Below are 24,325 nucleotides of genomic sequence, written 5' to 3'. Positions count from 1 at the left end.
TTAATGATTCATGAATAATTTATTTAAAAAAAAACCTTTGGTTTACGACACTTAATGAAACATTAAATGAAGTGCACCCAAAATTTCATGAAATAAGTCTAGCCGTTTGCCAACAAACATGCGGTACATTTAAACTAGATGGTCAGATGTAAATTCAAAGAATGTATGAAATATAGTATGAACCCTCACCGTAAATCCAAGTCTTGCAGCGCGGTGAAGGTGGGTTTCGCCAATGCTTTTGTTTATAAACCATCCTTTGATTTCTTTTTGTATGTCGTGGACTGATTCAGGGCTAGGCTTGGGTGCTTGTCGACGAACTTTAGGAGAGTTATCTCTACGAATAATTTTCTTTTTCTTTCGAATGTAATCAAAGCCTGAGCTAAATTTCCTTCTACCAAATAGTCGTTTAAAACGTTTTTTTGCATTTGTTTCTGTTGTACTCGGAATGGAGTTATCTTCTTTAGAATCATCTTTATTATCTTCTGGAGATTTATCATTTTTCTCAGATTTTACTTTAATATTCGAAGATGAAGAAATTTTATTTTTCTTAGTAGATATTAACGATTTCAATAAGCTGTTTCTCTTTTTTAATCTCATCATACGTCCTTTGGCATCATTCCGTTTGAGAGATTTTGTACTTCTCAAACCATCCCGTATAGAACTTGATCTTCTTAACATTTTGTTTTTTGTTTTTTGTTTAATCTTATTTTTTATATCGACATCTTTCTTTGTAATTACAGAAGATTCTTCCTCTGCATCAGCCGTGTACTCTTCTCTGCAAGATGTTGGTGGAGCAGATGCTGGACGATCATCACCAAATACTTCCTTTATTGTAGCTCGTTGTTTCAACACTCGGCTTTCTGTTCTGGTTCGCGATTTTAATACAACCGGTGCGAATTCTTCTGTAGCGCCAATCAGCCCATTCGTGTTATTTATGAAAGCTGTTCTAAACATTGTAACAGTCTCTTTTCTAAAAGCACCAAGATAAAAAATATCTTCCATAAGTTTTTCTTTTCTCGCACTCAAATTACCCTTATTTCCATTTTTTACTAAACCCAAACTTGGTGTCGGCAAAAGCTCTGTTGTATTTGAACTTTTAGGTAAAATTTTGGACGATTTTTCCTCTTTGTCTTTAAGTTTTTTCTTGATTTCGTCTTTTCTACTACACTTTTTAATCAATACGTCAACAATAGAATTTGATTTACCCTTACTTCTATTAGTGTTCGTGGATGAAAAAATTGTTGAGGTGGAAGCTTCTGAATCATATTGAAGTTTATTATTGAAAGCAGAACAGCTAGAATTAGACTCGAGATCACTATCTAGTATATTTTTATCTGGACGCCTATATATGTCGTCAGTAGCAGCTGATTGAGCAGATGAGGGAGCAGGAGATAACGGTACAGGGTCTAAATCGGGCAGTGACGTGGAGCCTCTTGCCAATTGATTTGCACAATTCTTTAAAAAGAAAGGTCCACCAGATCGACCTCTGGGTATTGCGATTAGTCTCGTCGGCATACGAAGTGACCGTTTATATTTATACAATTCTTCTTCCCATCCAGGATGGAAGTCAGATCCATCGCCAAATCCAGATTTTCTTAAGGGAGTTGAACAAGAACTACTTGAATCCATTCTTTTTGTAGGAGAAGACTTGGCAGAAGTCTTGTTGGTTGAAGCAACTGTCACGTCTTCTGATTTTGCAATCTTTCGTACCCGAAGCCTACTTGATACACTTAATACGTCGTCATCACTATCTGAATAAAGCTCATTTATTCCTTCGTCCTTTGAACTATCGCTAATTGTTTTTTCTTTTGATCTTGTATCCTTAGAAGTTTGTCTAGCTAATTTGTTTTTACTGGACTTCATGGCTTCCTTGTCTTTGTTGATTGAATCAAGTGACTTTCTGGTACTAATATCATCGCAGCATTCTAATTTTACATAAGCTGACTTTTCCGCTAATTCTTTAAGTAATTGATATTTCATACGGTCACTTTGCTCTTTTTCTTTGAGTAGTTTACTTTTTATGAGTGGTTCGTCGTCATCTGTTGACTCAGCTTCTTCCTTAACATTTGCAATGGGCACTTCATCTTCTACTTCCTTTTTTACAGATATTTGCGTTCGGTTAGTTTTATTTTTGTTAGATTTTGAACTAAACCTATTTTTGTTTACTTTTTCATTTTCTTTGTCTAATTTCTTTTCATTTCTATTCTTATCATGCTTGCTTATTCTTCTTGTTTTCCTAGGCATTTCTTGTACAACTTCAGGAGTATTTAAATTTTCTTTTCCTGCCTTTTCTTCCTCGAAGTCTTTCGGCTCTTGTTTAATTTTGATTATAATATCTGCTTTGACCTCTATCTTGTCTGATGAAACTGTGGCAATTATTGAATTTGATTCAACTACTTTATTATCTCCATCAAGACTAACGTTTTCTACGATTCTTTTATTTGGTTTTCTTTTATGGCAGCCTTCTTTTAATTGCTCCATAAAACTGTCACATGCTGTCGCCCAATCCATATCTAAGGCATCCTTAACATCAGGCTCGCTATTCTCAAAATCTTCATCATTATGTTCAGTTTTAATATGTCTAATAGCATCTTTTTCTATTTCTTCAATACTCATAGGCTCAGATTTAATTTCTTGTACGCCTTCTACAGCTTTTTCGGTTTTGATGACAGATTCTAATCTCAAGTTATCTTCTCGAATTTGATTGAATAGATGCTGTTTTTGTGATTTCGGAAGAATTTTTGTTTCATTACTTCGAATATTAGCAGAGGTATCATTTTTATTAGAGCTATCTTGCGATGGTGGCATGACTTTCAGTTCGGCTTTTGTTCTGATCCTGGATGCAACATCATTTTCTGGGGACTTGGTTTTAGATTCCGACTGTTCGTGTCGCAGATCATCGCGAGTAATAGAGTCTACTGCTTTAGGCATTTGAATATCATGACTGAAGTTCTGTTGGGTCAAAATTCCATCGTTTTTATTAATTTGATTATTTGTAGATTCCGATTCCGTTTCTTTTGTAATGTCTATAACTTGATCATCTCCATCATCTATAACTATGAGATCCGGTATTTTATCTGAAGGTTTCAAAGGTTCGGCGTAGTTTTGCTTGATTTCCAAGCTATTTCTTAAAATACTCAAAACTTTCTTATCTGCAGGTTGCTGCATATCTTTTAAATGCGGATGTATGTCGCGATGGCTCGGAATTTTTTGTATTATATGGCGATTATTAGCAACTGATAGATTCTTATCGTAAGAACCATGATAGCCATTTACTTCCCGGTGGATCTGTTCATTGAAGTGACTAACCGAGTATCGATGACTTACATGGGGCTGTGGATCTGCATATCGCGCAGAAGGCAAATGTGGACGTTTTAGATCATTCTGGAAGGCTTCAAATCTTTTGTAGCTTTGATAGTTGTAAACCGGACGGCTCATTAATTCTCGTTGTTCCCTTGCCGATTGACTTAACCGATCTATCCGACTGTCAGATGACCACGTTTCATATTTCACAATTTTTTTGGGAATGTTACTTATATCTGGACCGCCTATTCGTTTACGATCTTCTATTATAAAGTGCCTATCATCTCGAATTCTATTTTCTACATGCGGCTCTTCACTGTTAGATCGTGTAAGATCTATTCGGGGTACATAATCATTTCTATGAATGTCTTGATATTTGGTACGCTCTGCAAATACTTGACGAGATTCAATAGAGCATGGATCAACAACTGGTCGTAGTTGATCAAATCCTTCATTATGACGTCCAGGCAGACTTGGTTGAGGTGATACATTGTAATTATGACTAGCATTAATTCTCTCCCCTCTATATTGAGCAAAGTCTGGGGCAAAATCAACTTTATGTGATGCGTGTGATGCTGCATAGGCCGAATAAGATGTTATGTTTGTGCGATTGTTTGTTAATCGTGGTTGTAACGTGAAACTTTCATTTTTCATCGAGGCAGAATCAACCATATCGTCTTGAGTCGTAGACGAATCGGCTGAATTTTTTACAGTCTTAACAGATAAATCTAGAGGTGATTCGCGCCTTTGTTTAGTTTGATTCATTTGATCTACTATTGATGTAACAGAAACTGTCATTTTAGTCTGAGGATTCTGATAGCCAGCTTTCATTGCAGCTCGAGATGGGGAAGTGTGAGATTGATTGAGTGCCGAATAATCGTAACTTGACTTTGGGGCAACAGCTGATCGATAGCTAGATCTTGGTAGCGCAGATGTATTATTTTGATTAATAGGAACAGATGTATTTTGTACATATCTTACAGAAGAGGTAGATGGAACAGGATAATTATAGTTTTTAGAATTCGTAGGATTCTTATTTACATACTCCGTTCTGGGAATAACTCTATGATGTTCATGAACGTGTGGTTGTTGAGTTAATATCGGTCGATCTGGAGGTCTTGTGGTATAGTGAGCGTTTACTACGTCCGTGGTTCCGTGTTTGTATTGATTGTTATTACGTTTATCAATATTATGATTAGATGCAACTTGCTGCGAAGCTCGATATCCGGAATAAGTTTGCTGCGGGTCATACTTTCGTTGTGGAATTGTTTGATGTCTTTCATAACTTGACATCGTGCGAGAGAATGAAGACTCTCTATTCTTGTACATCTGTGATGATCTAATATCATCAGTGGTAAGAATATTAGCAGCAGGAACTTGTGGATGGTGTATTGGTGGTACACGATCATTATGTGGCGGTGGCGGTTGAGGCGGTAGGGAGTAACGTTGATTCACGATCGAATTATGAATAGATGTTTCATTTAATCTACTCGTATGTTGCGTTATTGTACTCGATATTCTAGCGTAACTTTGTGGACTCTGACGATGTAGAGCTGAAGGTTGTGGAGATGCAATAGAAGAATTATGCGATAGTCTGCCGCTCTCTGCCGAATTTGGATCATACTGATATCGCATAAAATGTTCACTTTGTCTCGATGCGGTATATGAGTCTGCTCTACTCGAATTACTGAAATGTTCTGGAAGCCTTATCGTAGGCGTCTGAACTCTGTGGACGGATGACCGATACTGTGTAGAAAGCTCTTTTTGCTCTGAACCATGTGGAGGAAGGGAAGAGGCTGCGGAGGGTGGTCGGACTGGTGACGGACTCGGCACCGCCGATGCCGGTGCAGGAGACGGCATCATGTGTGGTGTCGGTTTTCTTATGATGTGTGATGGAGGTGATAAAGCTCCACCCGCTTCTTCCTCATCTTCTATTTCTGGTTGTTCTCTACGTTTTTCAGCTGCTTCACGCATTACAGTCGCTTTGTGTATAATATGAGGCTCGGGTTCTAACGGTTCCGAAGGCGGACGAGATGGAATATTTATTGGTGCAGGTGTTGACGTGGAAGGCGGCGCAGCAGCGGTGGACGGCGGTCGAGAGGTATGTGCCGTGACAACGGACGGTGGCCGCGAGGAATTTGGCCCGACACCGGAAAGAACAGGAGTGCCTTCATCAGTAGGCGATCCTGTCGGCCACACCTGCTGCACAGACCCATCCTGAGCTGGCTTAGGCAGACCCATGAAATACTGGCGCGTCCCTTCCACTACATTGTTGAAACTCTCATCCATACTACGCACTCAATCTGCTTAAGACACCACCTGAAACAAGTAGGTAAATGGTATAAGAAAGGTTTTATTTACGCCTTTGAATATTAATCGTAATTTAAGGCATAATTAGTAACAATAGATATTATAATATTGTTGTAGTCCTTCCGTTATGTAGTAAAGTAGCCAACGTCTTTCCCCGTAGTCATCTCTATAATCTGTGTCAAAATAACATAAAGATAGATCCAGTTTTTCATGAAATAAGCGCGTTCAAATAATAATTTTCCTCCTTTTTCTACATTTTCCTCGGATTCTTCGCTCCTATAGGCCGTACCGTGATGTTTGTTTAACTTTAAATATTGCTTAAAACCTTCCTCGATAAATGGACTATCCAACACAAAATTAATTTTATGTTTTCTATTCGAAACATATGTTATTTAAAATATGTTATAACAAACAAATAAATTCTTTAGCTTTATTATAATTAATTATAGCTGGTGTAACAAAATAAAATGATTTAAATTTTAATAATTAAGCGACAAGCGCCCCACCGTCATGAATTTCCCCATATAAAAGTTTACAAAGTTACTCTTTCAGCGCTGCTACTTTCACAGTGAATTCTATACAGGGGATTCTTCACCCTGTATATTATAATTTTTACTCCTTTAAAAATACGTCATAATATTATAATATGACATAAAACTGCGCTATTGGAGCAACTGTGCTTTTTTTATGAAAAATGTAAAAAAATGTGTACCCGAAATTAAAGAATACTTAAGTATATTTACCGTAAAGAAAAAGAAAATGTGTTATTCCTAAGAGGTAACGTTAACCCTTACGTTAGACCTGACAATCATGAATCGCGAAGACTTTATATAATTATAGTCTCCTAAATTACATGCAAAGTTTTTTTAAGGATTTTATGGATTTACCTTTCGATCTTGGCTCCTCGGCTCGGTGAGAGTAACTGATGATTTTCGCTTTCATGTCTCTTCCTTTTTTAGCAGCATTACCTGAAATCGCAAAAAAACACTATTATTACCAATTCTCATTTTTCACATAAAAATGTATAGTACAAGTTCCCTAGAACATTCCGTTTTAGGGTTCCGTAGTCAACGAGGACTTGTTGATTACAGAACCCTAAAACGGAACCCCTAATCAGTTGATTTTTATATATTGATAGGTTATTACCTATATTATAATTTAAGAGTAACATTGTCCTACAAATAGAACAGTCCGTATTTTAGGACCATCAAATCGAAAGATTAAATCCTTTCTAGATCTGTTTGCTACCACTTTCGAGAATTTTCGCAGAGGATATCAAAATTAAGCTACTCACGAAAAATTAGCTTGATAGCACGGACGTAAAAAAAATTTATAGCAATAAAAAAAATGTTCTAGGAAACCTGTACTACTAATAAATACTCTACTCTCTACTACTCTAGTATTTATAATAGTACACCCAACGGTCGAAATTTGACCTCAAATAAAAAATCATCATAATATTAATACGCGAACGAAAAACTTTGTAACCCTTTTTACGAAAAATAGGGAAACGTAGGTGCATGAAATTTTTCACAGTCATAGTTTATATGGTGAAGGAGTGCATCGAACTAATATTTTTTTTAAATTATGCTTTTCTCATACATTTTTTAACAAATAAAATATTACACACACTACAAGTTACAACACACACACATGAGAAATGACAGATTTTGAGTGACAAGCCTATACATACGAATTATACTCTTTTATTTATGGTTGAAGTCTGTTGACAACAAGTTGACAAATTGAAAATAGACTATAGTTTTTTTGATTGAATCTTAGATACTATTAGACAATGCTTAAACGGCCAGTCTGAGTTCAGCTAAGTTCCAGAAACAAGAGTTGAAAAAAAAATGATAAAGTCAATATTTTTTACAAATATAGGTAGTATTCCTAATGTTATTGAAACTAAGGTCGAATTTCGACCATTGGGCGATCTCTAGTTAAATTAAATAAGTTTCCAACACTTTTCTATTGATATTCTATTATCAAAATATTATTTTTAGACATAATTCCTGCGACAGGCTCAGACTACGAATAATAAAAACTAAGGAATCGTAACTTAAATTTGGTTCCTTTTGATCTGTCATGTAACGTCAGCCTAGTACCGCTCAACGCGTACTTGTTTGGTACTTGTGGTACTTGTATAATGGAGATCAGTGACCGCTCAAGGTCGCCTAAATATTGCAAATGTATTGAAATGTGTACCTAATGCCGGCACTCGACACAAGCCGCCTCCCCATATAGACGAACGCGTCGGCCAACGCGTTGGCAGACGCGTTGGCGGTGCGCTTGCAGCGGCGTTTGTGAGTAATCCACACATAGGAAGGTCGTTCAGTATGCTTTGGATTGCGCCAATGTGCGGACGGATTCAAAATGGATGTAGAGTCGCTAACAGCTGCAGCTGTATATTTATTCACAGCTTATAATATTTGTAAATGTAGACAAGAAAAAGTTTTTAAAGGGTATTCTCGAAATAAATAAATAAAAGGCGAGAAAACGTAACAAACAAAGAAATAAACTCACTTTTACATATCGCCCGGAGTTATAGTTATGATAATTATAATAATATGTAATAATTTTATATGTAATAATTAAATAAATAATAAGTAGGTAATAAAATAATTACTTATATTATTTTAATATTAAAAAATATTATGTAAAAGTGAGTTTATTTCTTTGTTTGTTACGTTTTCTCGCCTTTTATTTATTTATTTCGAGAATACTCTTTAAAAACTTTTTCTTGTCCACATTTACAAAGTAATTATAAGCTGTGAATAAATATACAGCTGCAGCTGTTAGCGACTCAACATCCATTTTGAATCCGTCCGCACATTGGCGCGATCCAAAGCATACTGAACGACTTCCAATGTGTGGATAACTCACAAGCGCCGTTGTGAGCGCCGCCATAGGCTTGTTAATCAAAATCTCCTAGTGTGTTGTAGTGTGCGTAATGTTTTATTTGTTAAAAAATGAATAATTAAAAAAAAATATTATTATTAATTGCACATAAATAATAAACTCACGATTCTCTTGAAACTTATATTCGACCACGTATTTTTGTACGCAACGTACCACTTGCAGTAAAAGTGTTCATGCGTTTGAACCTATTAATGCTATAAACATTGACCTACATCCATCGAATAGTCGCTGATAAACAATTCAGCAAATCACGTGATTTGGAATGTTAAATGATGCTGTTGAATAAGAACATAACGGTCGTGTTTATTACGTGAAAACAACGGGTAGGTTTTGCCATATTATGTCATCAAGGTCTCGTTTAAAGCTGGCTTCTCACGGCGTGTGATATCACAAGCCGCGCCGCGCCGAGCCAGCTATATTACGAGCGAGCACGAGCCAGAGGCGAGCACGAGCCACAGGCGAGCACGAGCCAGAGGCGAGCACGAGCCACAGGCGAGCACGAGCCACAGGCGAGCACGAGCCACAGGCGAGCACGAGCCACAGGCGAGCACGAGCCACCCCTTCTCACGGCGCGTTATTTCACAAGTAGAGATGGGCGATGTGTAAATACCCAATCTACCCACCAGGGTAGATTGGGTAAATACCCAAAAATGGTGGGTATTTATAATTCAGCGTACGTTTTCACATATTTTATTTAGTAAATCCTTCGTAAAACCTTCATTAAATAATGCAAACGGTTGCTTCTGGAAATGTGAAAAAATTCACGGGAATCACCGTAGGACTTACTACCTCAGTGACGAGAATAAGAAATATGCTAAATTTAAAAGGAAAATTATCACTAAGAAGACTTCATAAGTTATCTGTTATTGAGTAATTATAGTCGATCAACTAAAAAAATGTATTCGGCGAAGTATAAGGGAGATCGCAGACGACAGACTTTTTGTGCGATCGAGTCTGCGGCGCCCATAGGCTGCGTCCCCATCAGACACGGCACGGCGCCGCCACCGTGTTACGGCACGACGCCGCCACCGTGATACGGTACGGCGTCGCACCGTGACACGGTGCCGTGTACGGTGCACCGCGCGCCCCTATTCTGGTGAAACTTCCGAACAAAATTTATGTCCAAACTTAAACGAGGCATAATATGAAAATACATTTCAAAGTCGCGTAATGCAAATATTGTCATGTATACCGAGGAAATTTTATCTATAATAAATAATAGATAAAATTTCCTCGGTTTCTTTTTAACCGACTTCAAAAAATATTTAATGATTCCTTTTCAATCTTCGTCTTAGTAACAACAAGAGAATATTTTTTTCGCGATCCATATCCATTATCCAGACAAGCACTCTCGTTCGAGCGCAAATATCGACTGAGTAGGGACGCACCGTACGCGGCACCGTGACACGGTGCGGCGCCGTACCGTATCACGGTGGCGGCGTCGTGCCGTAACACGATGCCGGCACCGCGCCGTGTCTGATGGGGACAGAGCCTTACAGTCGGCATGGCGATGGCACGGTCAATGGCCATGCCGACTGAATGGGCGCCGCAGACTCGATCGCACAAAAAGTCTGTCGTCTGCGATCTCCCTAAAGTAACTTTTCGTTCAAATTCCTTGAACGTTACTGAGATGATGTTGTTAGTAGTGTAAAACAAGTTATAAATGTACATTTATTGACCATACAAAAATTATCAAAAATTAGCGCTACTACGGAACCCTATATTACGTTTGGCCCGACACACACTTGGCCGGTTTTTCCTTATGAGTTATGACGCGGACGGCAGTGTTGATATTCTCATTTCTCATCAAGCAGTCAAAATGAAAAAGATTTGTCGTAAAAAGATTCGGCACAATAGGAGGCAATTTAATGGTTTCAACGTGAACCGTTTCTAACGTTTTAAATATTAATTCGCGAAAATGTACATTGCACCTACACCTATACATATAGTTATTTGATCATAATAATATATTAACTTTATATTGTAAAGATCGATTACATTAGATGTCAAATTACTTTAATTGTAATTTAAAAATATTCTTACAGTTACCTACCTAACAAGTAACAACGCACAAAATGCGTTAGTGTGTAACATGTGTATTACAGTACCGACATAACTATTTTTACATGCGTACACAACACAACCGGGCTCCCAGCTGTGTACAGTGTAGGTCATTGCCCCCGCAACCCGCGAAACAAGGTGAATCGAATAAATTGTAACTTGCTTGAGTTACTAACTTTGTGTTCCTAAAAGAAAATTCTTATTTTATTTTAATTAATGCGTTCAAATGTATTTTTCATTTGATTTTATTTTATACATAACTAGCTATTTGACCTTTGATTTGTGTTTTATGTTCGATAAATCACGGATTAAATGACATTTTCTAAAAATGATTCCTAGCTAGATCGACGTGTCGCCCCCGAAACCCCCTATAACAAAATTTCATGAAAATCGTTGGAGCCGAATCCGAGATTCCGAGATTGCTCGTTTAAGATACAAGTTATAATAAATCAAATAAATCAAAAACCTTTTAATTTCATAAAAATAAACCTTGTTGCTGCTGCGGAACCCTTCATAGGCAAGTCCAACTCGCACTTGGCCGGTTTTTTTTTTCATATATAAAATTAAGTAGGTATTATGGTTGTTCAACTACGTAACTTGAACATAATTTAGTACCACCAATCTACGTTGAAAAGTTACAACCGAAGTCATACAAATTCAAAAGCATTATGTTATGTGGTTTCTATAAATGGGGTAGAGAATACAATACCTATTGGGAGTTAATTAAATTTTCAATGGGCTTTTGTTAAGTTTCTTTATTAGTCATTTATTTGAATTCTTAGCTTCTTTCTTGGGGACAAATCATAGGTTCTAAATGCTAATGATCCTAATTCCAAGATTAATGTTTATTTAAATTTCCGCTAATTTATGTAGCGAGAAGTATATAAAAGGCAGGGAAATTATTTCAAATTACATTAAGTACTTACATGAAAAAAAAATAACCTTTAAAGAAATAATAAGACGCAGTATAAAATATGACTGTGGCCAACGTAGAGCAAATTATAAAATCCAATTAAAAAGCTACAATTATGGCTAAATTGAATTAATATATTGAAGCTTAGTACCGGACTACCGGTAGATCAATTTGAAAACCCATTACTCTTCCCTCCGTTAGCAGAATGCTCGGCTACATCTATAAACAAACATAATATAGGCGCGTTACCCTATATGCCCTATTCACAGCACGCACTGTCAATAGGGGAGAGTAGAGGAACATAACATTATGTATATACGTAAATGCTCTCCTTGTTGCAAAATTTAGCGTGTTTTTCAATCTACCAACCTACAAAAATGTGACACCATTTCGCAAAATTGTATTGCTGCTGCTGGCCATCCTACGCGACTTTCCTTAGTCATTCTTGACTCTTGTTTCTTGATGTACAATGTGACCCGACACCGGTGTCCGATCCTTTTATGTCATGATCTATGGCATATTAATTTATCGACAAATTGGCTCTCAAATTTTTTCTCTTTCTCACGGTTGTAAAATGGCAGCCCTTTTTAGCCAAAATGGCAGCCATAGAGGAGGTTTTTATCTTAAATAAATTCTTTTACTTCAGTGCTCTAGTCAGATAGTTCCGAAGTTATAACATTTTCTTATAAAGTATAGGTTAGATTAGTATTTAGTATGAAGCCAGAGATTTCTTTTTTCTAAAGTTGGAGATCTCGTTCAAACCAATTTTCGTTGGTAGTTTTTATAGTAGGTAATGTACATCATATATATTTTTAGAATTATCATGCCCTTACTTAGAAGTTAAAGGGGGGGGGGGCACATTTTACCACTTTGGAAGAATCTCTCTTCCCCATAGGTACAACTGAAAAAAAAAATGTTTTTTTCAGTTGTACCTATGGGGAATTGGGGACCCCTAAAATTTTTAATAATTTTTCCATTTTTGTATCAAAATCTTAATGCGGTTCACAGACGGTATACAGTTTCAATAGTATAGCTCAAGGGTCACCAATTAGTTTCGCTCGGGGTCCGTTTTAAGATATGAAATGACCTTCGCGGTCCACAGATTTTATATAAAAAAATTATTAAACAAAGGTAATTACGGAAATTACAAAGGTATTTTTTTTAGATATCATGAGAAAAGTAACCATTTTTTGTAGCTAATTATCGCTCTGAAGTTTGGAGTGAAATATATCGCATTATAAGGAGGGGAGGGGAACGGTGGCATTTTATAGGGGTTACTTACCCCTTTCAAATGACACCTGATTTGTGTCTAGGAGATGCATAGTTTTTTTTAATACGTGTTTGGAGTTACGTGTGACGGTACGTTATTTTTTGCTAACGTGTCTTTAATATTTATTTTTCACTATAGTTACGTTTTGTTTTACGCGTAATTTTTTGTAAAATGTTTTTAAGTGTCATAAATAATATAAGAACAGTATACAATCCTTAGGTAATTAATTATAGCAATGTATCACTCCGTGCTGGCCCAATACGACTTGGTTGGATTAGGACTGATTAGGTTAGATGGCTAAGGCAGGGGCGTAGCGCAGCGAAGTGGTTATTTTTTTGTGAACCACCCAGAAATAGTCCGTCGACTAATATTGAAGCCAGTTGTTATATTATAATATAACTATAAAAAATAATATAGAGGGTGTAATTAGGGGGCGTGAACAAATTACGTGAGGTGTTTTTTTAATTTTTTGACCCCTCCTCGCCCCCCCGGTGAGATTCTAAATCTTCTCCCTAAATCTTAGGCATACATACAATCTGGATGAAATGGCCGTAAATAGTATTATTTTATAGAGAAAAAAATTACGTGAGATTTTCCGAGACCCCCCTCTACCCAACCTGAGATTAGATGAGATTTTACTCGCATTTGCAACCCCCAAGCTATAGATATTGACATTAAATCCTGGAGATGTTGAAGTCCTAAGATGACAGAAGATCATCTTCAATTAACATGCTTGGTCCGCACACAATGACCCCTGGTATAATAGCTCTTATAGTTTCGGAGAAAAGTGGCTGTGTCATACGGACGGACGGACCGACGGACAGATGGACGGACAGACGGACAGACGGACAGACGGACTGATGGACAGACGGACAGACAGACATGACGAATCTATAAGGGTTCCGTTTTTTGCCATTTGGCTACGGAACCCTAAAAAGTCTCAAAAAGCACATATTTTGCACGGTCTTGCTAATTGAATGTTGTTACAAAAATATAATATCATGTTGGAATCTGAAAATGTTTTTATAAGGAAGCATCACGCAGTCCGTGTTTAAGTTATGCAGGAAAATAGTTCAAGGATGTGCGAAATCGTTAAAACAACGGAAGAGTCTCTCAAGGTGGTTTCAGACTTAGCATGGTAATCAAAATGACCTCGTTCATTATTCATAATTCAAGGTAAAAAGCTTGAATAGCTTTTTAGTTTTTTAAATAAAAAGTCTATATATTATTACGTGCTAGGGTTCGAGGATTTGGAGAGAAAGACCTGGTGACTCTCTTGAAGACTTTATTAACACTGCACTAAACACTAGGTCACAACACTTAGCACTAAGTCCAAACACAACTCACTAGGTCCAATAACTAAGCACTATCACTGTCCTAGGTCGTAGCCAAGTCGCAGGTTTCACTGGTTCACTCACTATTGATCACTTGTTGTCGCTCCGAAATCGCCTTGATGAAAGCTCAAAACGAACTGAATTGCCGGACCTGCCTGCGGCTCTTTTTATATGGCGAGACGAATTCCAGAAATTTCCCGATTCACGTAAACAAGTCCACAACCGTGGGAAATTTCTAGGAGGCTCGGGCATGTACCACAATAAAACTGCCGTCCTTGCGATAAGTGCAGTAAGTTTTAATTTAGACCTTATGGACTCAATCATATCCTGAGATTAGCGCGTTGAAACAAACAAACAAACAAACAAACAAACAAACAAACAATCAACAATCCGCTTTATAATATTAGTATAGATGTGTGATGACTTGATGAGTTATGACTTATGCACCGTGAAAAGCAATAAGTCGTAAGTTCGTAGGTAGTTGAGTAAGTACTGTATTTTGTTTACAATGATTTCATTTGAAAACGATGCGCAGGCGCGCCTGTAACCTACATTTCGCGTTCTATTTTTCAACTCCGCGCACTAGCGCCCTCTATAATTAGATCCGCATTGTTTACGGCCGATCAACGGTTTAGTAAATCGATGTTAACTTTTATTAAGCGAAACGTTTATAAGGTTTTTAGACAGGAGTTCAATAAATAGCGCTTTTAATCGGCTATTGTCGTTAATATTTTTCCTTATATTATACAATGTGTCCTGAACTCCTGACACCGGTGCAGTGTCCGATCCTTTAATGTCATGATCTATGCCATATTTTATCGACAAATTGGCTCTCAAATTTTTTCTCTCTCTCTCACAATTATTGTAAAATGGCAGCCATTTTAGTTTTTCTCGGGCTTTCACACTAATCTTACCAGTATTTCTCATGTAAATATCCTATGAAGATAAAAAAGGTCTCATTTGATAGCTAAACTTGTGGACTATGCTTACTCAGGCAATATGTTATAAATTTCGTGAAATTAAACATAGAAAAACCAAAGTCTAAGGAAGAAAAATTGTGTATTTTTTAAGTAATGGCTTTTTGTGAAAAATCTAGAGAGAGCTTGGGAGAGCGAGAAATCTTGGGAGAGCCATGCTTCGGCACGAATGGGCCGGCTCGACCGGACAAATACCACGTTCTCACAGAAAACCGGCGTGAAACAGCGCTTGCGCTGTGTTTCGCCGAGTAAGTGAGTTTACCGGAGGCCCAATCCCCTACCCTATTCCCTTTCCTACCCTCCCCTATTCCTTTCCCATCCCTACCCTCTCCAATTACCCTATTCCCTCTTAAGAGGCCGGCAACGCTTTATTTACACGGGCGGAGCCGCGAACTACGCAGGAACCCTCGCTGGGAATAGTGAATGCCCATTGCATCAACGGCAGATGAAACAGTATACCTGGCATTATTATGGAATTTGCTACTTAACTGTAAATCTGCCGAACACTCGCTTTCGAATTCCGCTAAATAATGAACCACTTATGGTTCATTATTTAGCGGAACCACGTGTTAGAAGGCATTCTTTGACCATTCTTAAATGGTCAAAGAATGCCTTCTAACACGTGGATTTAACATTAAATACGTAAGTTTTGAACAAGGTTTTTTGGGCTTTTCAATCGGTATTTTTGTAAGGTAAAAAGATAATTTACAAGTTTATTAATCCTTTATTCGTGTTATATAGGGCATTAGTGCTAAAAATGTCACATCAATTAATAATTTGGCTATAAAAATTGCATAGCTTTTTACGTGTGTTTACGGATTCTCATAACTCGAACTATAGTTAATCGATATCATGAACTAATTAACTCTCTTTCCTATCATAAAGTGCTTCGAAATAATCGACAAATAGAAATATTCAAGAAAATAAACGCACACTACTTGTATGAAAATAAGCACAAAATGGCCACGCGAAGATGGGCTAAGACTACATCTATACTATAATACTTTATCTATGCTACTAACCGTTTTCTTGAAAATTATCTCGCTCAACTCGGAGACAGGACCGGTATACACGCGCCGTGGCCCGTAAGCCGTCACGCGCGTGACGTGAGGACGGGTCTCGTGTCATAAAAATACTGTGTTCTCTACATTCTATTACATTTACTACGATGCAGATATAAAAAGTGTAAACAAATCGTATAATTTAATCCTTTACGATCTCGAATGTTGGGTTCACGTATAAAAATCAAACAAACAAGTTAAATAATGACATAGTTTTGTGGGTATGAAGTCAAACTTAATTAGAGATCGTCTTGTTTAAGGACTCGACGTATGTACGCAAATAGGTCGTGATAAAATACCTGCTGTGTCTATTTTAAGATGTGTAACAACTAGCGCTCTACATTGGAATGTCTCCAAGCTGTGACGATGATACACGTTAGGGCTTGTTCACATCTCCAAATTCACAATGGTGCAAATTTACTTTAACGTAACGTAAAATGCACGTCGCGATATAGCAACATTCAACATTGTACGTCGCCATGCTACTGTTAAACTGCTACATTCTTCACTACTGATCTAGATGACGTAGACCACACAATATGTATTCTACTTTTGCTATTGTGTGTAGTGAATTTTTACGTTACGTTGACGTAAATTTACACGTCACGTCAACGTACCATGCCACGTTACCGCACCGTTCCACGTTGACAACGTCATGACGTGGAGATGTGGACAGGTCCTTAGCACAACTTAGATTGCTTTTGTTGTGTTTATCATTCGATAGTCAACGATAATAAGAGCGATAAAATGTTGAGAAGATAAACAATCGGAACTTATTACTTACTCGATTTCCTCTACGTAAAAAATACAAAATAAATAGAAAAAAATATCGGCCAAGTGCGAGTCGGACTCGCTCACGAAGAGTTCCACGAACGGTAGTTCTTGAGCGAAAGTTGGCAACAAATTAAATTTTTGTATCAACAGACAGACGGACGCACATCGAAGTCTCAGTAATAGGGTCCCGTTTTTACCCTTTGAGTACGGAACCCTAAAAAGGCCAAGAAAATCACGTTTGTTGTATTAAATATTAATTTTATTTTTATTATGTATTTGTAACAACAAAACAGATAAAAACAGATTGTGTATTTAGATAGAGAAAACAGAAATACACAATCTGTGAAAATTTCAGAAGTCTAGCTATAGCGGTTCTTGAGATACAGCCTGGAGACAGATAGACGGACAGACATCGAAGTCTCAGTAATAGGGTCCTGTTTTTAGGGTTCCGTAGTCAACAAACCCTTATAGTTTCGGTCTGTCCGTCCGTCTGTCTGTCAGTTTGTCTGTCCGCGGTTTTGCTCAGAGACTAGGACCTATAAAGCTGTAATTTGGCATGAATGCACATATTAATGATGCCGACTAATGGTAAGTTATGTACATGAAATCTTAAAAAAATATATTTTTTTTATGGTTGGTACCTTCCACAAACGGATCCCTAAATCGGAAAATGATCTATGAATACTCGTAATATTTTAAAAAAACCTATCCAACGACACCCGACACGATGGGGTGGACGCGAAAAATAATTCATCCCCGCTTGATGTGTAGGGAAATCTTAGGGGATCCGTTTGTGTGGAAAAAATCGTTATCCACTCACCCCCCCCCCCCCCCCCCCCCCCCTTCTACCAGCTAAACGGTTGCATCTGGAAATGTGAAAAAATTCACGGGAGTAGGAAATAGGCTGAATTTAAAAGAAAAACTATCACGGCTAAGAAAACTTCATAAGTTATTGAGTAATAGTCGATCAACTAAAAAAATGTATTCAGCGAAGCATAAAGGAACTTTTCGTTCAAATTCCTTTGAAAGTAACTGAGATGATGTTGTTAGTATTGTAAAACAAAACACGTTATAAATGTACATATTCATTGACCATACACAAATTAAAAATAACTAACGGTACTACGGAACCCTATATTCCGCGTGGCCCGACACGCACTTGGCCGGTTTTTTATTACCCTTTGGGTACGGAATCCTAAAAAAACTAATATTCCAATATCCATACTTCCATACTAATATTATAAAATAATATACAAAATTAGTGTGTCTGTTTGCTGTTACTTCTTAGTTGTTCACGCCCAAACCGCTGAACTGATTTTGTTTCAAATTTCGTAAATTTGGAGTACTTTGGTCTTTCAGTCTCGAGACATTTTTGTGACAACATGGTGACAACACTGGAGACCTTGTACAGGAATAGAGTTGCGGGTGTCATACAGTAATAATTTATAATATACTCTTAAGTGATAAGTTGAAAATGGCAAAATATATAGAGATAAGGCTCTTAAAAATACGTGCGATAGCTCATTAGATCCGGAAGGACGTATACAAAAATGCTTCGGAAGCGTGTATTAGCACTATTGGCACACAAAAAATTTGCAAAAGTTATAAACAAATTAAGTTGCCAAAAAAAAAGGTAAATACGTTTTTTGTTAATAACTCCGAAACTATTAACATTTAGGAAATAAAAAAAAAGATTCTTAAAGAGGAGTCAATTCCCATAAAATTAAATATTAATCAATTTCCATTGTTATTAAGAAAAAAATTGTTTCTAAAAATCATAAGGGGGGGGGGGGGGGGGGTCATATATATAGTCTCTGAGCAAACTACGGACAGACAGACCGAAACTATAACGGTTCATTGTTCACTACGGATTCAGAACCCTAAAAAAGTGAGAAAAAGCTTATTCAGGGGTAACGCATTTAATGTAAGTTATTCATGCAACAACCATATTAGTTTGCCACAAATTAAAGTATATTATTATTAATAGCAATATTCCACGAAATAAACCTCCAACTTGTAAACTGTACATGAGTGAGTGTACGCACAGGCATGCGCAGCACGGCATACACTCACTCATTTGCTTACAGGTTGATGTTTATTTCTCGGAATTTTGTTAAAAAAATTAATATACAAAATTTTAAGCCTTGGATTTCCGCAAAGTAACGCCTAGATTCTATTAACTATTGCCACAAACCGCTAACACCAGATCCGGTCTCCTGATCCGGTATATTGGAAACGGATCCGGTGGGTGTAAAATGACGCCGGATCCGGCAAATTTCCGGATCCGGTTTTCCGGATTGCAATCCCTATCCACGACGTGAAAAGTTTTTTTTAAACATTTTTACGAAAATATTATTTAAATTTTTTTTTTATACAGTACACAGTACAATGACTCGGATGGAAAATCGAGAAAATTTCGTTAGTTTTAACATCTTTATATTAAGGGGCCGGGTGCCATCGAAATTCTCATACATAGGTACGTAATACCAAAATCATTTTCTCATACGAACATATTTAACATGTTTGAGTTATTTTTCAGCTAAAATAGTAATTACTTAGGTTCCTGCACAAAAAATTTCTACAAAATATTTAAACACCAAAAAAATATTTTTTAGTGTTTAAATATTTTGTAGTAAATTTACTACTAAATTGGTCGTATTAATTATTTCGCCATTTTAAACTTATCGCTTAGACTAGATATATTTACTGTAGAACGGAGAATATTCTTGCTATTTCTTTCTATTCTAATATTCCTTAAAAATAACCTTTGTTGACGTCTTTATTTTTATTATGTTAATTAATGCCGATGACCTGTCGGGTATATTTATTACACGACTTCCTCTTCCTTAAGCAAGTATTATTATTACTATTTAATAATTATATATTATAGCACTTGTTTATAATGTATTATCGTAACTCATAAGTATCTAAGAAAGTAAATGCAGCGAGCGATTGCACGTAAGCAAGTCGTTCTCCTTCTGCAGTTAGTGTGTCAGTAGGTCAATAGCTGGTTACTGACGAATAATACCAAAACCAGTTTTGTGATTACATTTTCCAAGTAAGAAACCTCTTCGTTAGTTAATGTGGTCACCGTATTGGGTAAAGTTACAACTTTACCCAATACGGTGACCACATTAACTAACGAAGAGGTTTCTTACTTGGAAAATGTAATTATAAGTTTATTAGATGTTGTTTAAGTAGGTTTGTTGAAAGATAATTAATTTTATTACGAGGCAATTCAGAATACCGCTATTTTTATTAAAATCGGCCAAGTGCGAGTCGAGTGGGACCCGGCAAGAAGGTTTCCTTACCACTATAGACCAAAAGTGGGAAAAAAAATGTGTTTTTTTGTATGGGAGCACCCCTTAAATATCAATTTTATTAAAATTTTATTACCAAATATTACAGTAAAAATATAACTGAGTATTTTATGAACATTTCAAGTCATTGATACCGAGCAAAAAATGTAAAAATAGATCACGTTTGTTGTATGGAAGCAATTAAATATTTTTTTTGTATTTGTTGTTATAGCGGCAATAGAAATACATCTGTAAAAATTTCAACTCTCTAGCTATTCTTGAGTTACAGCCTGGAGACAGACGGACAGACATCGAAGTCCCGAGTAAGACAGTAATAGGGTCCCATTTTTAACCGACTTCCAAAAACGAGGAGGTTATACGTTCGGCTGTGGATATATTATATATATATATTTTTTTGTATGTTCAACGATTACTCCGCCGTTTGTGAACCGATTTTCAAAATTTTTGTTTTGTTATATTAGGTTTCACTCCAATTTGGTTCCATTTTCCAAAAAGTGGTGACCTGATGATGGGATCCATGAGTAATCGAGAGAACTCTTTAAAATTCAAATGGAAACATATGGTTTTTTTGGTTTCATATGAAGTATTTCAGGCATATGTTACCAAAAAGTAAGATTTTGAAGCAGGACACACCATGGTTCGAAGGTGGTGAACAGAACTCCTTACTCCTTATAGATACCTATTTGGGGGTTTCGGCGTTGTCTTAATTGTACGTATCTATTATCTATCAAATAGCAAATGAAAGAAACAGCCAGTTTTCTCTTCTAATGCGGTTTTATAATTTTGGACGTGGTGGTAATATCATGGACGTCCGCGGTAAAACGATAACATAGGGAAAGTAAAATGTATGGAAATATATGAAGACGCTTTTGAATTTCCGTCGACGATAACTTTATAACGTGCACGTTAGAGGACATCACAACGCACTTCTGAACCGCACCAAATGTCCGCGGTGCGTAAAATCAAAAGGGCATTTAAGGTGTGAGCTCATTGAGACGAGCCGTGCCGAGGCTCAGCGTGCCGGTGCTCATCGCAAAAATCTGCCTCCATACAACTTGTATGGAAGTGGATGCGCGTATCGCTCACTGTGTCGGGGCGCAGCAGATTTCCGTCAATGCGACATGGCCCGGCAAGGCCCGACAAACCCACTGTGCCCCGGCAACAGTGTATCACACTTCACATAGATTTCCACTTTTTGGTAGATTTGAGGTCAAATGAATGACGATTTAGTAGTCCAAAATTTTTTGTAAATTTTAATAGAATATCGATATTATAGAACAAATAATATAAAACTTTAAAATGCATAATGAAGACAGTCCATATAAACATTTTAGATTTATTTTAGTTTCAACCACGTAGAATACATTGATTAATAAAGGTAGATTTTCGGTAGATGCTAAAACACGGTCTAGTAGATTTTAGTAGAATATAGCAACGTTTTTGATATATCGAGTCACGAGTGATTTAAGAGTGGTCACACTGGAGCTATCCAAAGTACTCAAAATCCGTCAATGCGATGCGACCCGGCCCGGCAATAGTGTGCTATAGCGCATTTTGCGCTGCGCTGAGTCCCGACCCGCCCCGGCACGCGCCAACAAAGTGAGCGCGAACCTTTAACGTACACCCAACGTTTTATCGTGGAAGCTTTCTTTTTTATTCTGGACGTCACGTTACACGTCACGATAACGTGACGTCCAGAATTATAAAAGCGCACTATCAAACACAAATATTTTAGTAATAAAATAGTTCTTTTATAACTAACAAAACAACGAGAAGTCAAAATTCAGAACCTAGTTGAGAATCACAGTGCACAGCTGCTTAGGCCAGCAGCTCCTCTTTGTTTTGACTCTGTGATCGCAACTCCGTCCGCGTTAGTCCGCGCTTCAAATAAGACGTTTTTATGCTCAAGTGCAATCTCGTTCTCGCGAGATCTCGCCTTTTTTTCGTCCGAGATCAATCACGCTAAAAAGGGCCGAGATCTCGCGAGAACGAGATTGCATTCCCTACTGGCAAGTATATTACTCCAGTCAGAAAAGTTTTAAGTTTTTAAATTAAAAAATATACTGTATATATTACCGCATAAATTACACGTTACGATATACTTGTCTGCAATCTGCATTATTACTTATAAGTTAACTTAATTAGTTATGTATTTAAAGGCCTAGCCCATAAGCAATGTAAGTACGTATTAAGATTAAAAGAATAGACACAGTCGAATGATTATAGCATTTACAACCATTAAATCAATACACGTGAACAGTGTTGCGAAATAGCGATAAATACGTAATTTGTGCAATTGTAACGAGAAGCGGTTGCCGGTTAGGAACTTGTACGACACGGAAGTGCTGGTGAAAGTGGGGTGAAAGCGCGCGCAGCGTTTACCTAACGCCGCGCGGCGCGCCGCACCAGACTCGACCGCGACTCGCAACGCAACACACACTAATATGAAAGTCAATGTTAAACGAATAGAAGAATAGATTACAACTTACAGACTTAGATGCCATATGACAACGTTACAAATCACAATTCGTGGACTACTGTCAGTGCAGTCTACAATTCACATGTAATTCACCCGCATCATGATTCATGGTGACCTCGATAATATAGTGAAAACAGGTGAACTAACGCATCGCTGAAGTAGTAGTACATGTGGTTATTGTAGATAAAGAAATAGAAGAAATATATATAATAACATTAAATTGCATTGAATGATAAGTAATAAAAGCAAAATTAAAAAGTACTCTCAGAATAAAGAAAAAAATGAGTAGGTACAGATGATACACCAAGGGTACACCCTTATTTTCCTGTTCTGAGGGTACACATAATCGAAATAAAAATTACCGAATACAAACTACATTTTAGAGAGAGGACCGTTATCTTGAGCTATTTGAAGGAGTGATAGCTGATATCTATGTAGGTCACTGTAGAAACAAACTGGTGCAAATTGATTATAATATCTCGAAAGTGTTGCCATTATGAGACAAAAAAAATTGAACCCATATTACGCGTAAAGAACTTGCGGTTTTTAGTTTAACTTACTAAATACCTTACACAAAGTTTAAGTAAGTAATACTCTTTAATTATTGTACTGTAGTAAAAAAAGGAGTAAAGGAAACATAGTGATTATAAATGGGGCACAACTTTAAGATGGTTTGAAAAAATTTAAGGAGAATATTATGCAGCGTTCGATTATAATAAGGTTTTAAGGTTATGAACGGAAGCGCGCCTATGGTGGTCAGTGATCATCACTGATCTATTTACAACGCTATAGGTGGATCAGTGATCATTGATCTATTTACAACGCTATAGGTGGATCAGTGAATTCAGTGATCAGACGGGATCGTTCGGTCGTTCTTGGTAGATCGCGATCAAACAGAGGCTCGCATGATTGTACGTTATTTCGCTGAGCCGTCTTATAGATTGCGCTTACCTACCGGGGTCCGGGGTACACGTATGACAATAGGAATTGTGCAGTTGGTATAGCAATTTATGTCTTATTTATCATCGCATTATTCACGATTATTAATGTTTATTATTATTACCAAGCATTCTTGACCTGTTAATTAAAATAGATAACAAATTTATCGTACGAGCTGTGACCTACTTGACTTTAGTATTTACTCAAACTTTCATGTATCAAAAACTAACTTCGAAGATTACTATCATCATAATATTAATACGCGAACGAAAAACTTTGTAACCCTTTTTACGAAAAACGAGGGAACGTAGGTGCATGAAATTTTGCACAGTTATAGTTTATATGGTAAAGGAGTGCATCGAACTAATAATACTAGAGATCGCCCAATGGTCGAAATTCGACCTTAGTTTCAACGGCATTAGGACTACTACCTATATTTTGTAAAAAAATATTGACTATCATATTTTTTTTCAACTCTTGTCTCTGGCTCTCTGGGACTCAGCTGATCTCAGACTGGCCGTGTAAGCATTATTCAATAGTAGCTAAGATCAATAAAAAAAAACTATAATCCATTTTCAATTTGTCACCTTGTTGTCAACAGACTTCAACCATAAATAAAAGAGTATAATTCGTATGTATAGGCTTGTCACTCAAAAATCTGT

General features: G+C 37.0%; 1 protein-coding gene across 4 annotated transcripts in view; it reads right to left on the bottom strand.

The window, feature by feature from the left end:
- LOC121726858 overlaps positions 1 to 24,325 on the bottom strand; it is a 65,567-nt gene that overhangs the window by 7,711 nt on the left and 33,531 nt on the right. For all 4 annotated transcript variants that reach the window (XM_042114468.1, XM_042114470.1, XM_042114469.1 and 1 more), the window contains 2 exons: positions 6,501 to 6,581; positions 190 to 5,622 (listed from right to left, as the gene is read on the bottom strand). In XM_042114468.1, coding sequence (XP_041970402.1) covers positions 190 to 5,592 — 5,403 coding nt within the window. In that variant the 5' untranslated portion in view covers positions 5,593 to 5,622; positions 6,501 to 6,581. The remainder of the gene's footprint in view (positions 1 to 189; positions 5,623 to 6,500; positions 6,582 to 24,325) is intronic.

The sequence above is a fragment of the Aricia agestis genome, chromosome 5 (genome assembly GCF_905147365.1).
Source record: "Aricia agestis chromosome 5, ilAriAges1.1, whole genome shotgun sequence".
Lineage (NCBI taxonomy): Eukaryota > Metazoa > Arthropoda > Insecta > Lepidoptera > Lycaenidae > Aricia > Aricia agestis.
This window is presented reverse-complemented; position numbering and strand designations above follow the sequence as displayed.